Source organism: Urocampus carinirostris, chromosome 2 (assembly GCF_059441175.1).
Source record: "Urocampus carinirostris isolate Australia breed hairy pipefish chromosome 2, RoL_Ucar_1.0, whole genome shotgun sequence".
Classification (NCBI taxonomy): Eukaryota; Metazoa; Chordata; class Actinopteri; order Syngnathiformes; family Syngnathidae; genus Urocampus; species Urocampus carinirostris.
In genome coordinates, this window is record NC_142350.1 from 36,842,358 (window position 1) to 36,865,999 (window position 23,642).

The following is a 23,642-nucleotide window of genomic DNA, read 5'->3' on the forward strand; positions in this document are numbered from 1 at the left end:
GGTTCAGACCCCTACAACTTTAATAATCTCCCCCCATCTCCAACCTACCATTCATATCTAAAGTCCTTGAAAAAGTAGTCTTCTCCCAACCTATTAGCCCATCTCACTGCCAACAGTTTACTTCAACCCTTTCAGTCCAGTTACCGTCCGCGTCTCAGCAAATAAACTTCAGCTGGTCCAGAACTCTGCTGCCCGCATAATTACTAAAACCCTCTCTTGCCATCACATCTCCAAGGAGTATGACCCCCCAAGGCCCTCCAAAACCCCTTCCCATCTCTTCAACCACCTTCACATTGACACGCCATCCCGCAGATCTTCCTACTCCCTCAATCTCTCGGTACCCGCTGCCCGTTTCCGCTCCATAGGGAGCAGAGCTTTCAGCCTTTCTTCTCCCCTAGCTTTGGAACTCATAACCGACTGAACTTCGGAATTCAGCCACCCTCTCCACCTTTAAATCTGGACTGGAAACCAACCTTTTTAGATTTGTCCATTCATAATTATCTGCTTCACATACCGCACCCCCCTTTTTTAAACGTTGTTTTTGATATTTACTACTTGCTTGTTTTATTCTTGTTTGATCTTCTGTGTACAGCATCCTTGGGTGTCCTGAAAGGCGCTTTGAAGTAAAATGTAATGGATCTGTACGTATTTTGGAACTTATTTTCACGCGGCCGCACCTAGTTTTCTGTGACGCGCTGGAATCAACTCTTATAATCATCGTTCTTGGGGTTTGGACTGTCCTTAAAGAAAGCTTCTTTTTACCTTCACAATTTTCATGCTACACTAACAAATGGAGAAAAATGCTGGACAAGCATGGTGTCAATCTCCAGCACTCCCCACCACTTTTACTTAATGTGTTCTGCCATAAACAGCTTTGCTATAAATAAGATAAAAACAGATAGGCGCGGTGGGGAACAAGGGCTCTTTGAAGTCATTCTGGCATTGTCAACATATAATTAAGATAAAATATTTAACAAACGATGCATCACACATTTGAGGCACAGTATACAGGAAAATGTTGAGAGTAAATGTTCAGAGTTGTCCCCTTGTCGCCCATTTTCTTTCAGAATACATGTAAAGCAAGTGTGGGTGAGAGTGAATAAAAACCTAACCTACATGGAATTATTTTCTCTGAGACCCTTGAGGAAATAACCAAAAGCAGAATCCAGCTCTACTCAATGTTTAGTTATCAGTTTGCTTTTCAAGTGAAGAGTCATTAACTTCTATTGTGATAAATAAGTGTACTGTCTACATAATTTTAAAGTGTGTGTACCTCAAACTCTGGATTGAATGTGAAGAGGAATGTTTCTCCTGTGCCATAAAAGCCATCACTGACTTTAAAGGGCTCGGATGCTAGGGCACCAAAAACCTGGAGGGGGAAAAAAACAGACTCAGGGGGTCCAATTATGTTCCAGCAAACCAAAATGGAGACGATCTCAAGTTGTACCTGTCCATCGCTGTCCTTAATGACCATAAGGACTGGTGTGTCCTGGCCCTGCATGGCTCTGTACAGCGTCTTGATGCTCATGCCATGTTTGGACGTGCCAAAGGCTAGTGTCCACGGGTAACCGATGGTCCGCGGCGGCAAATTCCTTGCAAGCTGCAATAAATAAATAAATAAATGACATTTAAAAAAAAAAAGGGAGGGAATGAAAAGGGAACAAAATCCTAAAAAGGCGACAGAGTATTGCTCAATTACATTTGTAGTGACCTTTTAACATCATCTGCCATTTATAGACCAGTAGCAACTGCAGACAGCCAGTCACGTCCCAGGAAAAAAGGAAGAGGAGACCAACTGATGGCCTAGCACAAACTATGCTGAGAGACAAACACATATGCCCATAGCTCTCAAACTCACAGCCTGGGGGACCATTAGAGGCACGTGTAATAATAGTTTGATGCCCTCACTTTAACATGAAAGTTTAACGTCAGTGCGGCCCACAATAGTTTGATATGGATGCTAGCTCCGTGCTAATTAGTTATGCAGGGCTAAAAATAGGAAATGCAGCCACAATTACAGTACATGAAGCTCAAAAGCAAAAACATTGGTTCGCAAAACGCAAAAAGCATCTTAATTGTGTTTTAAAAACGGTATTTGAAAGTCAGAGTAACTGTCCCCATTGAAAGCAAGAAACTAAGTGAAATAAAGATATATGGGGAGAGAAATAGAGTAAGAGTGAGAGTGTGAGAGAGAGAAAACGAGAGGGACATAAAATGGAAAGAGAGATAGAGACGGAGAGGGAAAAAGAAAGATACTTATGACTAATTTGTTTATTATTTACCGCATCTTCTGGACTATAAGTCGCATTTTTTTATAGTTTGGCCAGGGGTAAGACTTATACTCTGAGGAGACTTATATGTGAAATTATGGACACATGATTATATCATTGAGTTTCAGATATGTATTACTGGTGCTGTATATCACTTCACATGTTATTTTCACACAAAACCACAAGAGGGCGCTCTAGGCCTGTGTTGTGGAGGACATGTTTCGAAACGGAAACAGGAAGTGAAGCTGCTTATCGTTCTGAGTAGTTTAACGAATTTAGTGATTTGGAGTGAAGCTAATAGTTTGGTAAGCATGCTCTTTTTGCTAGTTATCGGAATGACTCTTAATATGTTACGTCGTTACTGACAGCGTCTCAAAGATTTGCACAAAGGCTACAAGTAACATTAGTATTCTGTGTTTTCTATTTTTATTTCAAATTGCCTTTCAAGATTACATATTTTTGGTGTAGGTTGCCCCTAAAATGCGAATTACACTTGTTTTTCCCTTCTTAACTATGCATTTTTGGGCTGTTGTATCTTATAACCTAGAAGAGACTTATTGTGCGGAAAAAACGTTACTCGAAAGTGTTTTTTAATGTTCTTATCCATTCTTAATAAAGTTATATGTTTCTATTATGATCTTATTTTGCGTAAAAAAAAAGATGTATTAAAAAATAGTAGAATGTTTGAAGTGAGGCGGTTGCAGTTTGTCTTAAACCTACCTCTGGCAGCCCCTGAGTAAGGTGAGTTTGAAACCCTAGCATATTATTTTTAACAACTTTCTTTTAAAAAGATGCTAAACCCCAATTTAATGAACCTTTCACCATCTGCAACAGCAGCCTTTAAAAATTGTTTGCACGATCTAATAGTTGATCAGTGTCTGGCCTCTTCTTGTTGGTTCAGCACATTCTGCTGGCGGCGCTGTAATGAGGCGCCTGAAAACGATGCCACCAGCAGATGAGGCTTAACTTGGCTCGCCTCAGCGCTGCCTGAGTTACGTCCGCAGGGTGATTACGGGAAGTCGCATATTGGCAATCTATCGGTCAATGTGCCAACTGGGACCCATTTAAAGGTGCGCCAGCGTGTATAAAAGCAAAATGCCTGAGGGCCTTCAACACACATGCAGCAAAACTAAGGGATGGTGACCCAGATTTGGACATGCAGAAGTGCTTTTTTTGGGTGGTGAGGATTGTGTCCTGTCAATAAAATACACTACTGTTCAAAAATTGGGGGTCACTTAGAAATGTCCTCATTTCTGAAGGAAAAGCACTGTTATTTTCAATGAAGAGAACATGAAATGTGACAGAAATACACCCCCCATACATAGTTCATGTGGTAATTTACTATTTTAGCTGCACATGTCTGTGGCAAAGAAAAAGGCATATCCAGGAATAGACAACAAAAGGAAGAGTTAATAAAGGCAAAAGAACACAGACATTTCACAAATCATTTGATAAATAAAGGTGTGACTTTTTTATGGAAAAGACAAAGTTGTTTGGGTCACACCATGATTTAACGGTAGTGTAGATTTAAAATGTCAACATTTCGAAAACCCCAAAAGGAACTAAATAACTAATCTCTTTTTTCCCCAAATGCCAAACCCTACAACTCAAAGTAAGAAATACTTCCATCTGGGGATTGCTGTAGTGCTGATTAATTGACACCGTAATTTCCAGACTACAGAGAGCACCTAATTAGAAGCCGCATGATCAGATTTGAGAATGAAGCTCAATTTTATATTTGTGTAAGCTGCTCCGGATTTCGAGCCGCAGGCTTATACAGCCATAAAAATAAACATATTTATGTCAATTTCTTACATTTTAAGCACACACCTGCAGCAAACCATGTGGGGAATTTAGTAGTGACATTTTTGGCTGCAGAACACCTATAGCACACCAAACGCCGTTATTAGCTGCGTAGTTTTCAGTTCTGCTCAGTGTTATTGCATGTGTTTCCAGATAATGTAACCATTCAAAGATGAGCAAATATTTACTACTGCCCCGAAAGAAAACAGCGCCAGGGCAACCATACTGCGGAGAATAGTGCCTGATGTTTTTTTGTGGTGGGTTGGTGGTCTCAGCTGTAATGAACCAAATTGCATTCGCTTCTAATCATTACTCGAGGATTAAAGGAAACTTTAGCGACCTGACCGATGATACGGAAAGCGATAGGCAATGCTTTTGATAGGTAACTTCCATTGCCGTTTAAGTCAGATGTACGAATTGTGGACTTGATTTGTGGGTGAAAAAGTTACTACTGAAAAAGTTAATACTGTGAGTACACTTAAAATATTGTATAAAGCACTGTCCAAACTCTTGTTTTGCTCCTGTTTTGTATTACATGAAGAATGTTGGCAAAAATATGGACTCATTTCTGTCAAAGGGCGTCATAAATGTTTCTAGACATCACTGCAATGTTTTGCATGCATTGTGGAAAAGAGTCAAGTCATGTTTAATTGTATTGCCCTTTATCACAAGGAGTCTCAAAGGACTGCAGAGATTTAGTAATTAGCGATTAACCCATCTTCCAGAAAGGGACTGGAATGTTTTCAGACGTTACCACGGCGTTTTGCATTTCGATAAAAAGTACTTGCCGGATGATGATTGTTGCATGCATGTTAAGTTCAAAAACACTTTTTAAAAAGGACCATTGTTCAAAAGTCATAAGAGCAGCTTACAGTTTTCCTCGGTGCCGAGTACACTTGAGGAATTTGTTAGTGATTTACAGTAATGGAGGTTGTGATTAATTTAATTACACCTCTGTGAACTACTCATTCATTTTATTGGTCTACAGTTGCTGGGCAAAATTGCCTGCCAAGTAAAAAAATAAATAAATAAATTATATATATAAAATAAAGGATAAGCCACACTGTGTTTAAGCCGCAGTGTTTAAAACGTAACCCACCACAAAAAAGGTCAATTATTATTATTAGTATTATTTTAAACAGAGATCTTTATGACTCATGGTGCACAAGCACGAGTTTTTCAACTGCCATGTCGGAGAGACCATTTGAGCAGTATTGTTTTCAAACAATCTTTTTTCTAAATTATTTTTGTGGGGAGAACAGTCTGCAGATCACCAAACTCTGTTTGATTCTCACAGCAGACAATAAACCAGCAAAAATATTCACTGAACACGAAACGGCTGCACAGGGAGCAGGTGGGTGATTGTTTACCTCCTTAACAGGCTGGAGAATGCGTATGTATTTTAAGCATGTGCATAGCTGTTTTTTCTTTCCTTGTTTAGCTATTCCATTCCTTTCAAAGGACAAGCTTTAGTGAGGCGATAATATTAGAAATTGTAATTTTAATTTTGCACACTCACACTGAAGTAGGAAAAATATTGACAAATGTGTCACCCGATGTTATTTTAGAATAGTATATTCAGAATATTACCCCACCTGATGCCATGCCCTTCAATTTGAGGGTGCAGTGGAAGAGGAATTCCCTAGCGGGCACTAAAATACCAGGCAACTAGCTGACGGATGTGCCAGCAGACGATAAACAATTCTCTTCAAGAAATCTTGTCATTCAAGTGTATTCAACTGATTAAAGGTGGGAGAACATTTTTTTGAATTTTTGCCTATAAAGTTATTCATTCATTTCGTTCTGTATACACGTGTACTAGAATGACAATAAAGTAGATCTGAATCTGAATCTGCTTTACACATGTCGCTAGAAGTTTACTTTGTATTCCCATTTATTCTTAAAATCCCATGAAAAAAATTACATCGAAAGAATAACTTCTGTTTCATACTTTTCACATTTATGAGCCCATAATTGTGTAAGTGAAGCTGAAGCAGGCACTATACCTTCTCGATTTGATCGGCCTCCAAGAGATCACTCGGCTCTCTGAGGTTTGGTTTGAAAGTTTCAGGTTCCAATTCAGATTTGATGGACGTGTCATGCTTGGAGTTCACCTCCTCTTTGGTAGTGATCTACAACAACAACCAGCAGTCAGTGCATTGCAAATCCCCAAAAAAGACCTTACTTGGGATGTCTGGGACAACTCGCTGTTGTTTTAAAACCATCGTATTTACTTCAGCTAAAACTACTAGGATCATTATCCTCGTGAAGAAATTGAGTTTCTGAACCACACTTATGTCTAAGAAAAAAAATACAACACACACACACACACAAATAATGAACAAGAACTATTAAAATAAAATCGTTAGTAATAACTATTTTGTAAAAGACTGCTTGGAAACAAGGAAGGAAGCCTGCCACCACAAGATAAGACTACAGTCAAGACGAAACCTTGACAGTCAAAACAAGCCAATTGCTCTGCACTTAAGTGATAAATGTTTTCATTTGACTGCTTGAGTAGTTATTTCAGACGTTGCACGAAATAATTTTTATGGGCTTTGGAAAATGTTTTTTTAATCAATGCCGAGACACAGTTTGGTTTGCAAATGAATTATGTGCAACAGCAACAACTGCTGAAGTGTGCACTCATCTGGAGTCTATAAGAGGAAACTATGTTGACGGGGACAGCAGCAGAGCTGGCCTTTTTTTTAGGGGGGCGGGCAGACAGAGCTGGTCTTGGCACCTGAAGTCTTTTGCAGAGCGAGCGCAGATCTTCGCTGTTTAGCGCATCGATCCGACGGTGGTACTCCGTCATTGACACTACCTGGTAGTACAAAAACAGGGACAGTAGAACATAAAGTACTGCCAGGTCTAAATCTGGCAATTGCGAAGATTTTCCTGCAGTCCAATATGTGCAATTAGCAGCAGCTATGCAACCAGGTTTGGACTCCATTGGAACAAAGCAATTTTAAAAATTCACTTTTGCATGTTTGTGTAATATGTTAAAAGGATCGGCTATGGAATTTCCTAGAAAATAGAAGATTATACCAACCACAGGTCTAACAAAAAACAGCTAAAGCTGAAAGATCCCCTAGATCAGGGGTCCAAAACATTTGGCTTGCGAGCTCTTTTCATGAGCACATACGGCTCGGAGATAAAATGTAACCATTGCACATTTCTCTGTGACGTTCATGAATCGAGAGATTTTCTGCCGATCTTGGTTCATGCGAAGAAGATGCAACACTGACAAGACTTGGTTCAGTCGAGTATATAGAGGGCACACTCAACTAACAGTCAGGGTGTCACACCAACATATGTTTTGGCAGCTGGTTGCTAAGAAACCCTTAAATGGAAGTTCATTAAACTATGCATGTTCACTGTTGATATACTTCATGAAGACAATCCACTGACCAACCTGTAAATAATTATAAACACCAGCATACCACCGAGAGCAATTTGATTGGGTGAGTGGATCCCTGCACACAGTGCAAGGCACTTCCTTCTCTCTTATGCTCAGTGCAGTCTGCACCAAAGGTAAATATGACAATATCCTTCTCGTTTGCTGTATTCCGTGACATTTTCACAAAAGAAATTTGCTTGCGCCTGGCTTTGAAACCATTATTTAAGACAAAAATTACGGTAAAAATTAGCCAAAACACTCTTAAGTAAGTAAGGACGGGAGGCAAATTTTAAAGGGTATATTTATATTCATATGGGACACTGGCATTTTCAACAAATATTAAATATTGCAGTAAGCAATGCAATTCAATTACATCTAACATTATGGTTTTGTTTTCCAAGTTTGGTTTGCTCGAGGTAGATAAGGTCGAATTTAAGTTAAGTCAAATCATATTTATTTGTATAGCCCTTAAATCACAAAAAGTCTCAAAGAGCAAGCATCAATACAATGTCCTAATCAAAATCATACCATAATATTTGCAACAAAAAAAAAAAAAAAAAAAAAAAGTATCCAAGAATCTAGAGTAAAATAAAGTACTGTGTTAATGAACATGATCATCCAACTAATCCAAAAATATAAAAGTTCCAAAAGCAGGAGGTGTGTACCTCAAATAAAAATGTTTTCCTCAGAACACAAAGGAATGATCCTGGCTTTATCTGGATTTAAAACCATTAAATTAGATAGCTTTTCATGCTTGAGCAAGAGTCTAACCTACAAGTTTCAACACCTTACTGACCAGACAGTAGTTGGTTGGTCTGCAGCAATGGAAAAAAAAAAAACGCTTCTCACTGAACAAAAGCGTTTTATGTCTGACCGATTTTATCTTCTTCAGCCCATGACGGTTAGAGCACAGAATCCAGAGTCCAGGCAGTTCAACAAATGACCTTCAAAGCATAGTTTGATTCCAAAAAAGTTACACCCCTCGTGGCCAATTCCTGCAGGAACTGTAGTTTGTGTTCCACCACAGCACTATCAGAAGCAGATAGGAGCCAAAGCATTGAACATTTATTCTCTCAACACGATGAACTCCATAGCCTGGTGTTTACAGAAAAATAAACAGTCACGACACAGCAAACTGGTTCGAGATCTTTATAGAACCTGCTAATATTTCTTGACCACGAGTTATTGCTTCATTGGTGCCACAAGCGCCCTCTTGACAGCTGCCAATAATGCAGTTACGGGAGTTAACTATCATTCTCATAAACGATGTAGCTGAGCCTTACTTAATGTAGCAGCACAAAAAGCAGTGTGCACTAAAAATATAGAGAAGGAACACTTCATTCAAATTTGAATATCCTCTTAAAGAAAAACGTGTAGTTGCTGCTGCCCAGCATAGACTCATAGATTTAAAAATCAAAAAGGAAATGGGAGCTGAAAACCGCTCAAAAACATTTTGTCTGTCATTAAGGGTGTGTGTGAAAACCGGTTCTAATAATTACTTGAAACACACATCACTTTAAATGCACATATAATTTCAATTAAAGTTTTACACTGATCTTATTATTCATATTAGGAAGCAGAAACCTAACTTAGTGTTACTGAAACTTCCGTACTATCATGCAAACCATTTATAGCACTGTAAACGTGTATGCTATGTGTAAGAAAAGTAATTAAAACTGAAAGTTTTAAAAATAAATAAATAAAATAAATAAAATTAAATAAACCTATATCCTTCGATTGCAGGGGTTTTTAACAAAAGAGACATTTTCCAGTGTGCCATAGGAAAATGCAGAATTTCATCCCAGCAAAAAAAAAGCATACCACTGTTCAGTTTCTTCTCCCAGTAGTCAGGAGACTAATTGTTACATTCCTCCATATAAGTAGGTGGCAGCAGATAATTGTTCTTTTCTTATTTTATATACTAATTTTCAGCACGTGAAATAGTAAAGGGAACTATATTTAATAACTTGTTCTGTTTGCTCATGCTTTTTAAGAAGCACTGCAAAAATAGTAAAATCAGTCAAATCAAGAAAAAAATCGTGCACACACTTTTGCTGATTTGAATTACTATTTTTTAAACTAAAAAAATGGCAGAAAAAGTAAGAACCTAGTAAAGCGATTATTTTGGATAACTGGCAGATCATTTGTTTATAAGCATTAGACTTACTTTATGTATTCTATGCAGGAAACAACTTTTCCATCATTATTTTCTTGAAAAACAGGATGAAAAAGAAGTAAAACATCAAACAAATCCAAAATAAGAGCAACATTATTAACATGAATAAATAACCTGTATTAACTCCTGAGCCATGGCAACCACAAATAAAAAGAAGTACTTTTTCTGTCAATGTAGGCAATATGATTTAATAAGCTTAAAAAAATGGGGTAAGGGGGTAATCCAACTAATTCCCCCCAGCCGTTACCGTAATGGCGGTCAAAAGCAGTATGTTACTTTCAATAAATTAGGTTAAGGGAACAACATGCACGTGCTCAGTAAGACTGTAGCATTATCGGTAATGTAGTTCTTATGTTATTGAGCACGTAACATAACAGAGAGGGATCGGATAGTTACTTTATATTGTTTAAGTGTTGACTTTGTTGTGAAAAAAAAATATTTAAGTGCAGTTAACCATTTCTACTTGACCAGTGTTTCAGGTTGTAAGAGTTTGGTTTATTTATTTTACACTGCAGTGTTAAATCTACTTTATATTTGAAGAAATGTTTACTTTTGTTGTGTGAAAATACTTGCAAGTACAGTATAGCACATGTCTACTTGAAAAGTCGTCTGACTAAAGATTGTGATTTATTCTATCGAGTAAAACTTACTTCATATTATTTTACAGTTGACTTTTGTTGTTAACAAAATACTTGAAGTACAGTAGCATACGTCTACCTGACCAGTTGTCTCAGGTTATGAGAGTTAGATTCAATTGATTAAACTCACTTCAAATTGTTTTCTGATGATTGTTACTTAATATTATAGTATATGGTTTATTTTGTTTGCACTACAAGTGTGGGATAAATCTGTTGCTGACAAGGTGCAATACATATTACAAGGTTCTAAAACACAACTATGGGTCTGTTCTTCTCTATTCAACTAACTGGAGTACTCCTCGGAAAATTTAAAATTCTTGGACATCAAACAAATTATTTTTAAAGGGAAATAGTTACTATCCCTTGTAACTAGTTACTTTGACTATAGAGTGAGTCAGTTACTAACCAAGTTACTTTTTGGGAGACGTAGTGAGTAATTATAACCAATCATTTTTTAAACTAACGTGCCCTATTCTGGTCATCAAAATTTGAAAGTTTTTATTATGATTAGCGCCTTTTTAGAAAAGTAAATCACTGTTCACGGATCCCTTAACCACCAGGGTCGTAGGGGCACCACTTCCGGTGGTGTGTCTTGGGCAAGTACAGCGTGACGGCGCCCATCCCTCTCCAGGCCATTTTTTAGCCAGTGGGTTTCTGTCAAAAACTAAGACACACTGTATAAATTTGTAAGGCCTTGGCTAAGAAGGAAGTACGGCTAAATAATTTAGGAAATTTATCCGGAATGTTTCTTTCTTCTCTCCCGTGTGCTATCAAATTTTAGACTTTGCAATAATGAGAATTGCAATAATTCACAAGGGGAGCAGTTGACTGAGGTTGACAGGTATATTTATCTTATACAAAGTTTAGCTTCGAGTCACTTTGAAAACGTATAACCTTCATAATAACTTGCCAAATCCAAAGCACTAAAGTACATTATTCAACTCTAGTTAATACTTTTCAAGTGTTTATTTGAACTGTCATCATTCTCAAAGCTGCTACGGAAATGACAACGAAAGAACAAGTTGCAAGCTCCGGGCAACATCGCAGCACTCAATGGCATCATTATAACATTGCTGTCAGTTTGCTCAACGAACTTCATGATACTTCTCACGTTCAGGCTAGGGTTCACTAGGAGAACCAGATAAATACGGACTTGAAACACAAGCTAACACCTTTACACTTTGAATTGACGTCATAAAACCGGCTAATTGGCTAGCGGGCTAGATAGCTTTGCTATTAGCCTAGCGTGACTCTCACCAAAAACAACGGCGTAAAAGCGAACGTCAATAGAACGCAGAGCCAGGAAACACGAAGAAAAATAAACATACACATGTGTACTTGGGTGCCAGTCGCTTCTCTTGACCTTTCACTCTCCTAGAAAACATGTCCAGGGCGAGGTTCAAAAACGGAAAGTAACATCACAAATCATCTAACTTCCCGTGTGGGCCGTCAAATACACCCGAGAGACATTGAGGGCTTGTACCCCGGCAACCTTTTACTATCCCGACTGAAATAGATTGTTTTGAAGGTGTCCCCGGGCACCGACATCAGAGTGACATCACCCAGAGCCAATCAAAACACGAGATAATAATAAACCCGAACGCTATTGGTTACAAATATTGTAATCCGCTTCAAACACATGAACATTTAAAGCTACAGTAACACCACCACGTCAGACAGGGTTGTCCGGAATTTGAAAAAGCGTAAGAATGGATTTTTAGCAGTTTTTAAGGGGAGACAAGCATTAGGGTAGGTAGTTATGACACTACTACTGTAAGTAATAATACTACTATTATTAATACGATTGTTCTTATAATTTAAGACAGTCTCCAAGCACTACCATGTAAATATTTTTGCACATGTACCCTGACATCTTATTTTTCCTCTTTCACGTCTTTATTACCTTTTTATCTTGTTTATCCTGGAGTGCAATCTCAATGTTCGCTACGTTGTTGTAATTGAAAATAAAGGGTATTCTATTTTGCCCAAAACACACCACAGGAAATGCTTCCCCTACAACCCTAGTGGTTAAGGGATCCACAAACACAAACATTTCCCTGACATTCAGTCTCTGTTTGCAGGGCTGACGTTATTAATATCACTGATTAGACGTGCAATCTAGTTAAAAGTATAATTACCACAGGGAATGTTACAAGAGTACTGAGACAGGACATATTTTCGATTCAATCTCAAAGCTAAAAAAATTGAAAGACAAATTGTTCCAGGCAATGTTTCCACATTCATAAATTGAATGCATAAAAATAATACAATTATGAGTATATTTTGTTTTTAGTATCGGTCATCTACAAAGGAGATTGCATAGGATGCCGGTTTGTTATTTTGACCTCACTGTTGTTAATTGTTTTGACTATTATGCACCGTTTACATCATTGTCACTATCGGACCATCATGTTGCCGTTGTTTAAATTCCACACCCCTTCGAATTTCTCATCTGAGGTATGGGCTCTCTCCTGTTCTCCCTTCCAAGTTCAAAATCCATTGATGTTTTCTCTTTATTTTGAGTGTCTACTATTTATAAACTATCAGAAAATTAAAATATGGCCTTCACAAAGTTTCCAGCTGCACTTTTCGGAATAATGCACAATGACGTTAGCCGTGGTCCATTCGTCAAAATAAATTGCCGAATGCCGACCACCAATAGAGACTGTCACACGACATGTAATGACTAAAATACACTGAGAAAAGTAAACAATTGCACAAACATGCAAAAAACTTTGGTTGGAAGTTCAGAATGTGCACTCCAAGCAAAGCAAGTACTCACATGGGATACGCAAAATACATGTGATCTAAAGTTTGCACAAAATACACGATAAAATCAACAAATGATGTCGTTCACAAAATGCAAAATACAGAAGCCGATTGCAAAACAGTACGTTTAGCATCGCTAGCAAAATACAGCATTGCATAACAAAAGAACACTAACAAGTGTGTACATTTAACATTTAACACAAAACAGTGTACTCTACAATAGACACATGACATTGGTTTCACAGATGATGGATTAATAAATAGCAATTAAATTGATTAATCCATGTCTGTGAGCCTGAATGGATTAAAGACAATAAAATTATAAAGTTAGCTGGGAAGAGCCTACCTCCCATTCTTTGACATTCAGGTCAGTGATAGGTTCGTCCGCTGCAATTTCTGACGGCTCGTACTTCTTGACAACCATAAACCCAGGCTCCTGTCCCATTCCTCTGACGCCTTCGCCGTACATATCTGGACTCCACTGCATGAAGAACACATAAAGGTGGTCTGACCTAGAAGTGACAAACGCAGGAAGTCAATTCCAAGATGTGTTCTAAAAAAAACATTCAAATTGGGAAAGTTTCATCACTCAAATATTAAAATATACCGTATTTTCTAGACTATGAGGCGCACCCTCAAACTCCAAATTGGCCAGAAATGTAAATGTGCGCCTTATAGCTCGGTTGCAGGGTTTGTACACGTTTACCAAACTTAAGCACTCTTTAAGAACTTTCAGAGCCATTATTCCAATTTCTGCTGTTCACCACATCTTGGTCTGATGCAACTGTCTTGAAAGACCTACAGGGGGTGATGATACTTCACATGACAACGCCACACATACTAATAAAAGCTGCTGTTAGTCATGAGGGAAGTACAAATGCAAAAGCAAAGCGAAGCCCTCAGAAAAGGTATGTCAGTATCATTATGAAGCAGACTTCTAATATACGTTTTAATTTTCTTCATTTAATGTGTGCGCTATCAAGTAAGACTGTCGAGACAAATGGAAAACATTTCGAGCAGTTACAACCATATTCCCCAAAATTCAAGCACATTTCAAACCTTGAAAAACAAAATTTAAATTCTATTATAGACCAACAGTTTTACAGATGACATACTAAAAGGCATTTAAAACAAATAGTAAAAAATGAAAAAAAGCAGAAGAAAGCAGAAATTTCATCCTGAAAGATATACTAGTGTAAATATAGTGCAAAACAATGATCAAATACACCAGGGGTCGGGAACAAGCAAACATATTTTCAGTTTCTTTGAGAGAAAGCCACATGATACACTTAAGACAACATTTAACAAAAGCGCCAAACCCATTCGCTAGACAAGAGCTAATTATTCAGTGCATTTTATTCCACTGTGTGGTTTCATAAAATCTATCCAATAATAATAATAATGCCAAAGCATGTATCCCAAATCAATATAAAAAAATATACCACAAAAACTTGTCTCCCTGCCACAGTTACTTAAGAGTGTAAAAGTCTACTTTGACCGTCATTTTTGTCCCAAATAACAATTTCAATACAAGGAGCAAGCAAAGTTTTTTGGGGTAAAAATTTCAAGGAATATTGCAAAAAAGTATACCAACGTATTTACGTATTTATTGCATACCGCGCTGGGCAAAGGAAAAAGAGTGCGTGCGTCCGGTCCTGTGCATAGCTTTGCACATTCCTACTGCTCACCCAATCAAATTGCTCTAGATGCTTTTCTAGAGCTTCTGGGTAAAAGTTTTGTGTGTGTGGGGGGGGGGTTTAAGGTTTGTTCTGTGAGTTTTCATCATAAAGTGTGTGAACAGTAAACATAAATTGTTTAATAGCGTTCATTTAAAGGATGATTTAGCAATTTACAGGCAAAACGGGGTCTGCTGGTGTGACACACCGAACTGTAAACTGTAGTTTAAATTGTGTCCTATATATACTGGACCGTAACTCCTGAGTCTCGGCATTGGATGTATAACAAAAGGGTCAGCATGAAGTAAAACAATAGAAATTGTGCAAAGTCTGTTTTATCTCAAAGCCATACGTACTCCTGAGCCATAAGTTTCCAATCCATGATAACACCAGAGAGTTGTTTCCTCATTATGTTTATTTATTTATTTATTTTTTAAATTTTTTTTCTTTTTAACAATGACTCAAGTTTTCTTTAATCTCCATCATTCTTTTCTGGCACCGTGAGTAAGAATAGTGTAATAAAAGATAAAATGGAATGACTTTTTGTATTTCATTGTATTTCTAGTGGTAAGGCTTCAGTGCTCTCACCTCTGCAACCCAGGTTCAATTCTGGTTATGGTCAGTGAAAGTATTCGACTGAGCAATCATTGCACTAATATAAGTGTATAAAACATGCAATTATATATTTAGTCTAGTATGCCTTATATATGAGACTTTCTTTTTAGGGTGCACTTTATAATGCAGAAAATACAGTATCACTTGCATAATAACTACACGATTCTTAAAGAAAATATAACAAAATGGGTCCTCTTCACCCAAGTTTTCAATGGGATGGGCAATGCTGGGAGTTTGATTTAATGTTTTGAGAATCATGGCTAAATCTTTTACGAATGTATTATGACTTCAATAAAAAACATCTTTCTTACAAGCCTTTTACAGGCTCATAAACGGGTTTGCCAATTATTCAGTAGGTCACGCTTTTGTAAATTATGGAACATAATTACTTTTTTCACTAACAAGTACTCTAACGTGTTAGTAATAGAATTTTGTCACTCAAACGTAAATTCAATACAATGCGTATCTTTAAAAAAATATCCTGATTTATTATGTCTTCTCCTCTTTGACAGTTTATCCCTTGCTCACAAAGTATTAAACTACCCTGAGCTCAATTCAACACAACTCTAATTATTTTATTATGAGGCTATATTCAAGCAGTTTTAGGGGGTCGGCTTCAATGTGAGTGTATACAGAAATTTGTAGAAACTTTTAGAGTAGCATGCTACTTTTGGGGCAGTACGGCGGAGCAGTGGTTAGCGCATGTGCGGCACAGTTCTGAGGTCATGAGATCGAACCTCCTGTGTGGAGTTGGCATGTTCTCCCCGTGCTTGCGTGGGTTTCCTCTGGCCACTCCGGTTTCATTCCACATTCCAAAAACATGCATGTTAGGTTAATTGGCTGGTCCAAATTGTCCCTAACTGTGACTAAGCCAGTTAGTTGTCTGTCTCTGTGTCCCCTGCGGCTGGCTGGCAACCAGTACAAGGTGTCCCCTGCCCACTGCCCGAAGATAGCTGGGATGGGCTCCAGCACCCCTGCGACCCTACTGACGATAAACGGTGCAGATAATGGATGGATGGATGCTACTTTTGGGTGTCAACACTGGTTAAATTGTCAAAGCATACCGACAGTATATAGTTTCTCTCATCCGTGGAGGCATAGGCCCCAGAGGTAAATTTTACTGCAAAAACAAACTAGAAAATAAATTAATAAAACTATTTACTTACTGCTTTCTTTGAGGATGACGTTTGACTTTATTTGGTAAACAATTATTGCACTGGCCAATATTTGTCCTCATTTTAAAAATATTTTTATTTTAAAATCTTTTTTTTCCAAATCAGAAAACTTAAAATGAACACTTTTGCTTGATCAATTTGATATCTGCTGTCACGTGTTAAAACAAAACAATATTAAAGTTACTACGGCCAGCACTGAAAGGCATCACCAAACATCATACCAAAGGACATTACGTTTTTGGCAAATAACCCTACATTTTTTTAGACCAATTCAACGAAATTGGAAGGTTTTCTGCGCCACACCATACAGATACAACTCAAAGCACATGGTGTGCAGCGGCACAGTGTTTGAGAAACATTGGTTTTGGAAGACTCATTCATTAGCCCAGTTTCTCCATACACCATTCCAATCTTACTTAAAGATCTATAATGTGCCTCGCTTCTCATCTAGTTCAAAAAACAGCTAACCTATTGCTGTATGAGCAAAGAGTTAATGAGCTGTTTGGTTTTCCAACCGTTAACCTAAGCAACCCTCACCTCACACTGTGAAAAACTAAATGGATGGTAACTTGTCATAAGCACCACCATTCTAAGCTAGCTTTATTTCCAACATTTCCTGCAGTTGTTATCCACACAGGACCATGTGGAAAAATTGTCTAGTGGTAAACACAGTAGAAAGCAACACAGAGTAGAACTACACACTACGCTGGACATCAAAAGTTACAAAAGTGTGAGCTTTTTAGCTTTATGTCGCGCTCAACATGTTGCATAACTGAGAAGCAGATAATAGAACCATAGCAGACAAAAAATAATGACACAATTGCTTGACTGATTCAAATATGATTACTTTTTACAAAACAGCAGCATGCCATTACTCAGAAAAGAAAAAGTATCACAAGCTCCTGCTACTATTTCACACAGAGATTTTTGCAGCACTTTTATTACTTTTTTTTCAAAGGGTGTCAATTCATGGATAGCTCCTCTCCTCTGCTGTTTGTTCAAAATTCCTTTATATATATATATATATATATATATATATATATATATATATATATATATATATATATATATATCTTACTACAAAACAGATCTGATGACTGATTTCTCAGTATTTGTTCTCTGAACTTTGAATCTTTAGGCGGTGCGTCGTCACACGCGCAAAGCGACTGACCTTTCTTGTGGCACAGCAAACCAGTACTCGTGCTTCTTGCCCTGTTGGGCATACTGCTGCATGGACGCGCTGGCATTGGAAACAAACGTCTTCTTCATAGGCTTGCCCACCCGCAGACAAAGGAACTTGTGTGAGTTGCTCTTTCTCCTCTCCATGCATCCTTTACGAGTAAAAAACAAAAACAAAGGCAAATTACTGTATTTTCTAGACTCTAATGTGTGACACGCCCCATCATGCGGTGCGCCCCTTGTGTATGTTGTGGACGAGACGTAGAGAACACTATGAGAACTTAGAGGGAAAAGTGTGAGTGTTGATGGTTTATAAAAGAACAAGTGTGTGCAAGCAGAATGACTGTGTCATTAAATATGTTTATTCCAAGCTTCACTATCTAACTGCTCATCTCCAGCCTGGTGCACATTTGACACTATCTGCAAGCATCTACAGTGATGATTGGTACTTTGCTTATGTCGGCTGGTACCACATTCCCTTAGCGCTGGTCCTGCAATCATAACTACTTTTCACCATATATTTCGCATCGGCATGCAGTATTCATGGAAACAAGTAATGTTTCAGGAGAGGGAATAAACCCCTACCTAAAAAAACGGCACGGAGAGGGATGGGTGACACCAAGCTGTACTTGATCAAGACACGCCTCAGAAAGTGGTACCCGGACGACCCAGGTGGTTAAGGGAACCATGAACCGTAAGATTGCAAAAATACACTACATAACTGATGTTGCCATCTTGAATGCTCACAATCCCAACCCTACTGGAGGTATCTCTTAAAATGGCGTCCAGTGTGCGGGACACAGAGCTATTCAACTATGGTGTTGATCGTCAACAGCATCTTTCTAATAGTGCCTCATTTGCATTGGGCTTCACGGATGATGTAAAAAAAAGTGAAACAAATGAATTCTGACATTCATGTAATTTTGACATAGAAACTACAATCGCAGCACATTGGCCATTAAAAGGCTAACAGCGTCATGGGAGCAATGGATAACTATAGGAGACCACAGTTTCACTAAAAATGGAAGACAACCCTGAGTGAGTTACACCCCATTTTGTGAGTGGATTGTAAATGCTTGGGCTAACATTTCTGCTGGTACCTTTGTTCTAGGGTTTGCTGGCATCATTATCAATGACACTGAAAGAGACTTTGACAGTGAAGATTTGATGCTGTTCATTTAAAAAAATGATTGAAAATATGTGAGTACTTTAACTTATCAATATGTAATAAAGCACAACAAGTTTTGCTCTCACTGTGTTTAAATATGCACACTTGTGATGCTCTGCTCTACTTTTAAGTATGCAGGCTTGTGTGTGTGTGTGCATCGTTGGTGTAAGGTGGACACCATGAGAGTAGAGGACACTCTGGTAACGTGAAGGCTGAAGTTTTTGTAGTAAGAGGTGAAGTGTTGACACACATTTCGTAAATTATTGTCAGATGCAAGTTATGAAGGTACTAAATACAATGAATAACTGATGCCGCGCCTTTTACATACCTGTCAACCTGTACGGTTTTGCCGGACAAAATACGTTTTTTTATGCATTTTAAGACGAGTACGACGTACAAGGAAATCTATACGGAAAAACGCAAATTTGTCAATCGCATGCGTCTGCCGCCTGAAGATTTCCCATCATGCATCATTCCCCAAAAAAATATGGTTTACGATTATTTTGTATGTTGTACGGGAAAATACGACAGTTTGTACGGGCATGGAGCCGTGGAGGTTGACAGGTATGCTTTTAGTACCGTGAACCTTATGGTCGAGAAATACGCTAAATGAAAAATAGGAATTAAACTGCCGTTTTAGATTATTTAGCCTGAATGTATCTACTGACAACCCAGGACTACAAGTTTAGTATTGCAAAGCAGACAGATAAAATCCAAAGTTGCAGAGTCATCATAATTTCTACACAATACATTTGGTGTCCTGAGAGGCTTTTGGTATTTGAGTGGGTTGCTGTGTACAGAATAGAGGTATGCGTCCTTAAATTGTGAAGTGCTTTTGGAGAATAATTGCAAGGCCGAGCGAAAATGAAAAAGCTCCCCACCGCTGAGTATGTTTATTTCCTTGGGAGGAAAATAAGTGTGAAAATTGCTCTTTAGCTGAGTTCAGCTAAAGTGGGCTGGGTATCAGAGCACAGAATGACTCACTTTGAAGCTGCGTTCCTACCTTGCCTACATCATCTGTCGTTTGCTCACAGGCAGTCAGCTTGAGGTGCACCAATTCACAGCTGGCACCAGAAACAGTCCTTACGAGACAAGTGACCCATTTAAGTTTGTATCCCACAAACTTATTCTTGTGTTAGCCCAGTCGGGGCTCTAAAGATTTGAGCAACAGCACAGCATGTTTCTTGAAATAAAAACGGGATCTCCAAGTAATGTAACCCAAACCTAGCAATAAAACTTCTTTCTTATCACCCTAATCCCAAGTGCTCTGGTCATGCCTTGCACCTAACTACATGATAGGGAAGTATTTCAAAGTTTTCTGGACACCAAGTCAAACTTTTAAAACATCTATTGGACATAAAGCTTTTTTTTATTAGGGATACTCTTTTTCTATTTGGTGACGTTTTTGATGCGTAAGTTTTGCCCCAAATTACATTAAAAATATTTTAAATTGCTCTTCAAAGGTAAATAGTAGTTGAAATGCAACTGTATTAGAACAATTCCCGAGTTTTAATGATGATAAGACATACAGTATCTCTAGTTGAATTTCCGTAAATCTGAATGTAGTATAATGTAAATCTTAGTATTAATTAATGACCATTATTGGTATGCTAATTGTGTACATTTTGAAGCAATACAAAGACAATTAGAACAACAATTGATGTTTCAAATGATTTGCAAGAAAAATATTGAGTCTGTTTGAGTAAGTGTGTTTCGAATGATTAAACTTAATTTATCAATTTGTTTGTTAAACTTTTGCAGGGGTGACCAACAGAGTAAGAACACCTGAGAGGCCTGCGGTTCTGTAAGTGGTTCATATTTTTAATAAAAGACAACACCTAAAAATGGAATGCTACAGAGTTTTCAATAATATTGGGTTAACTAGTACTACTAAACAATGTAACGTACCATAGAAAACATACATGAGACATACATATCTATAATAACAATAATCGAAACCGAGAATGTTCTAATTGGCATTAATGACTGTCTGCTTGAAAGTAAATTTAGATTGTTTTTTTTTAAACGACCCAGAACAAAACGTGGACAAAAGCAAGATTTGATTCCCGTAGTTACAAAGTTACCTACCCATGTTACTGTTGGTGTAAGGATAGCATAAATATAACAAAAGAAATCTTGTTTTTGTTAGGGAAAAAAAGATAAAATTATAATTTCCTCAGACAAAACGACTGCTCCGAGTAAAATGTACTGCATCTCTTCTCACACAATTCTGAGAAGTCAACAACAGAATCACTTACCCTGTGAATTTTGTGTGTCGCCCTTTTGACCTTGATCTCCGTCATCTTTCTCCACTATCCCTTGTTGCATAGAGTCTCTTCTGGAGACGTCAGTCCCCTCATGGGCATCCCCCAATAGACTGGCTGTAACAGGAAGGGTGTCGGTGGAAAGTGGGTTGGCTGCGCTTTGGGACCCTGGACATGAGGTGCTGCTGCTGCTGGGGCGTTCAGTGTGGCTAGTGATGGTGCTTGTATTGTGTGTGCTTGGTGGGTTCTCTTCACTGTGCTGCCTTGAACTCAAGGGGGACTGAATCCCCTTTTCTGTGGCCGAATGTGGAGGATTGTCCACTATTGTGGCAGAGGCCTTATCCGCAGGAGGCTGTTCAGGCTGGCTGACTGAGCTACGGTCAAAAGCCGGGGACTGAGAGATTACGGGCTCCTCTTGGGTCACGGTTTTTACAGACTCCGTGGAGGCACAAGTGGACTTGTCCAGGCAGACCTCCTCGCTAGACGCTTGTTCTTCCTCCCTGATTGGGGACAGCTCAGACTCCGTGAAGACATCTTCTGAAATTGAGCCCTCTGTGCTGCGTGGGGCAGTGCTTCCGCTGTCATTGGCCCCTGGCTCCTTCAGGACACTCTCTGAATCCTTTTGCTGGGAAGGATGTCTTTCAGATGGCAGAGGCTCCAGGTCACTATAAAGATAATCAGTGAGAAATTAAATACCAGCATTTCTTTCCCTTAAAAAGATTCCCTCCCTCTCCACATTCTGCCACAGTGCACTTACAGTCAATGAATAGTATTTTTACTGTTGCTGCTTTTATATAATGATATCATTAGTCTCTTGTTGTGTTTTTATGTTTACCGTTCATCCGGAAAATATTCACAATGCTACACGCTTTCCACATTTTGTTGTGTTTCAGGATTATCCCAAAACTGGTTGATTATTTTACTCAAAATTGTACACACAACACTCTATAATGACAACGTGGAAAAGCTTGTGAAGCTTTTTGCAAATGTATTAAAACGAAAAATAAGCTATAAAAAATATATACATAAGAATTTACAGGCTTTGCCATTTAGCTCAAATTTGAGCTAAGAGGCATCCTGTTTCCACTGATCATCTTTGAGATGTTTCTACAGCTTATTTGGGTTCCACTTATGGTAGATTTAGTTGATCGGAAATTATTTGAAAAGGACAGACAGTTATCTCTATGAGGTCTCATAGTTAACAAAATTAACCAATAAACCATGGTCAAATGAATTGTAGAACTTAGGACAGGGTGGTAAAGAAGCAATCATCTGCTGAAAGGGTGCAAAAGTAATTTTGAGCTCAGTGGTCTCCAGTGGTTATAGTTACTCACTACTCCTTCCAAAAAGTAACTGAATTAGTAACTGAATTACTCGATCGTAAAAGTAAATAGTAGGGGAAGTAAAAATAAGATGTATGTTGAATAATTAATATTTTCGGAGTAAATTTGAAACACCGGGGTGACGTCTTTGACTGGAGTTTACTTAAAAAGATGGGAATTCCTACTATTTTTAGAGAACAGTTTTTTGGGCTCAGCTCGCAAGAAGGAGCTGGGTCCTTAACGGCTCATAAATTGTTTTTTTTGCTTTAATCCCCACATCGCCAATTATCATGTATCATTATACACAGAATTGGTTAAAGAGGGGGGGGAAAAGAGAAAAATGAAAAACAAATTTACAAAATCTTTAAAAAAGATATAAAAGAAGAGCACACATCAGATTTTCATATAAACACACTAACACTGAAAAAAAACAGGAAATATAAAATATAATACAAGGCTGTGCATACTTAAGTGCATGTTTTTTTTCCCCGTTTAAAAAAAAAAAAGTCTTTTAGTTTTAATTCATTTTCAAAAATGCCCCCCAAAACTTTTTCATGTTGTCATTATGGGGTGTTTTGAGTAGAATTTTAAGGGGGGGGAAAAACAAACAAACAAAAAAAAAAAAAAAACGATCAATGCTGTAAGATAAAAAAATGTGGATTTTTTTTTTTAAATATGACATTGTAGTCAGTGGTTTATAAATAACCATCATGCAATGAAGATACCGTGAAATTATTATCAAAGCATCTATGGAACGTTTCACAAGATTCCACCTACAGGATAGAATTACATCACGCTGGAGAGGAGAGAGAGCGTACAAGACAGATTGCCAGCACAATAGCTGCTTCATGAGCAGTAGCTTCAACCAGCTAAATACAGCACTGTTTAGACCATGCTGCCAGCAGAGAGAAAAAAAACAAGACTGAGCAGGTCTCCAAAACTATTGCTATTTTTGCATATTTCAGGCTCAGACAAACAATTATAAGCAATCTGACAGAAACAAAAGAAAAACATACGATTCTGTGGGAGGAAACAACCCATTTCACAGAGGTGCTTAATTCCTTTTGTATACAGAGCAACAACCAAAGCGTAGGAAGGTGAAGGCACACTTAATTTAACCCTGGTATAATTGCATTTTCATTCTTTTTTTGGTAAACAGGGGAAAATAATTAAAATCTCAATTGGTT

At 38.0% G+C, this 23,642-nt stretch overlaps 1 protein-coding gene across 6 annotated transcripts in view; it reads right to left on the reverse strand.

The window, feature by feature from the left end:
* Positions 1-23,642, reverse strand: part of oxr1a (oxidation resistance 1a) — a 222,080-nt gene that overhangs the window by 4,198 nt on the left and 194,240 nt on the right. For 5 of the 6 annotated variants that reach the window (XM_088326394.1, XM_088326393.1, XM_088326395.1 and 2 more), the window contains 7 exons: positions 21,128-21,798; positions 17,694-17,853; positions 13,403-13,568; positions 6,817-6,897; positions 6,080-6,205; positions 1,448-1,600; positions 1,274-1,369 (listed from right to left, as the gene is read on the reverse strand). In XM_088326394.1, coding sequence (XP_088182520.1) covers positions 1,274-1,369; positions 1,448-1,600; positions 6,080-6,205; positions 6,817-6,897; positions 13,403-13,568; positions 17,694-17,853; positions 21,128-21,798 — 1,453 coding nt within the window. The remainder of the gene's footprint in view (positions 1-1,273; positions 1,370-1,447; positions 1,601-6,079; positions 6,206-6,816; positions 6,898-13,402; positions 13,569-17,693; positions 17,854-21,127; positions 21,799-23,642) is intronic. The other variant, XM_088326390.1, reaches the window with a different exon arrangement.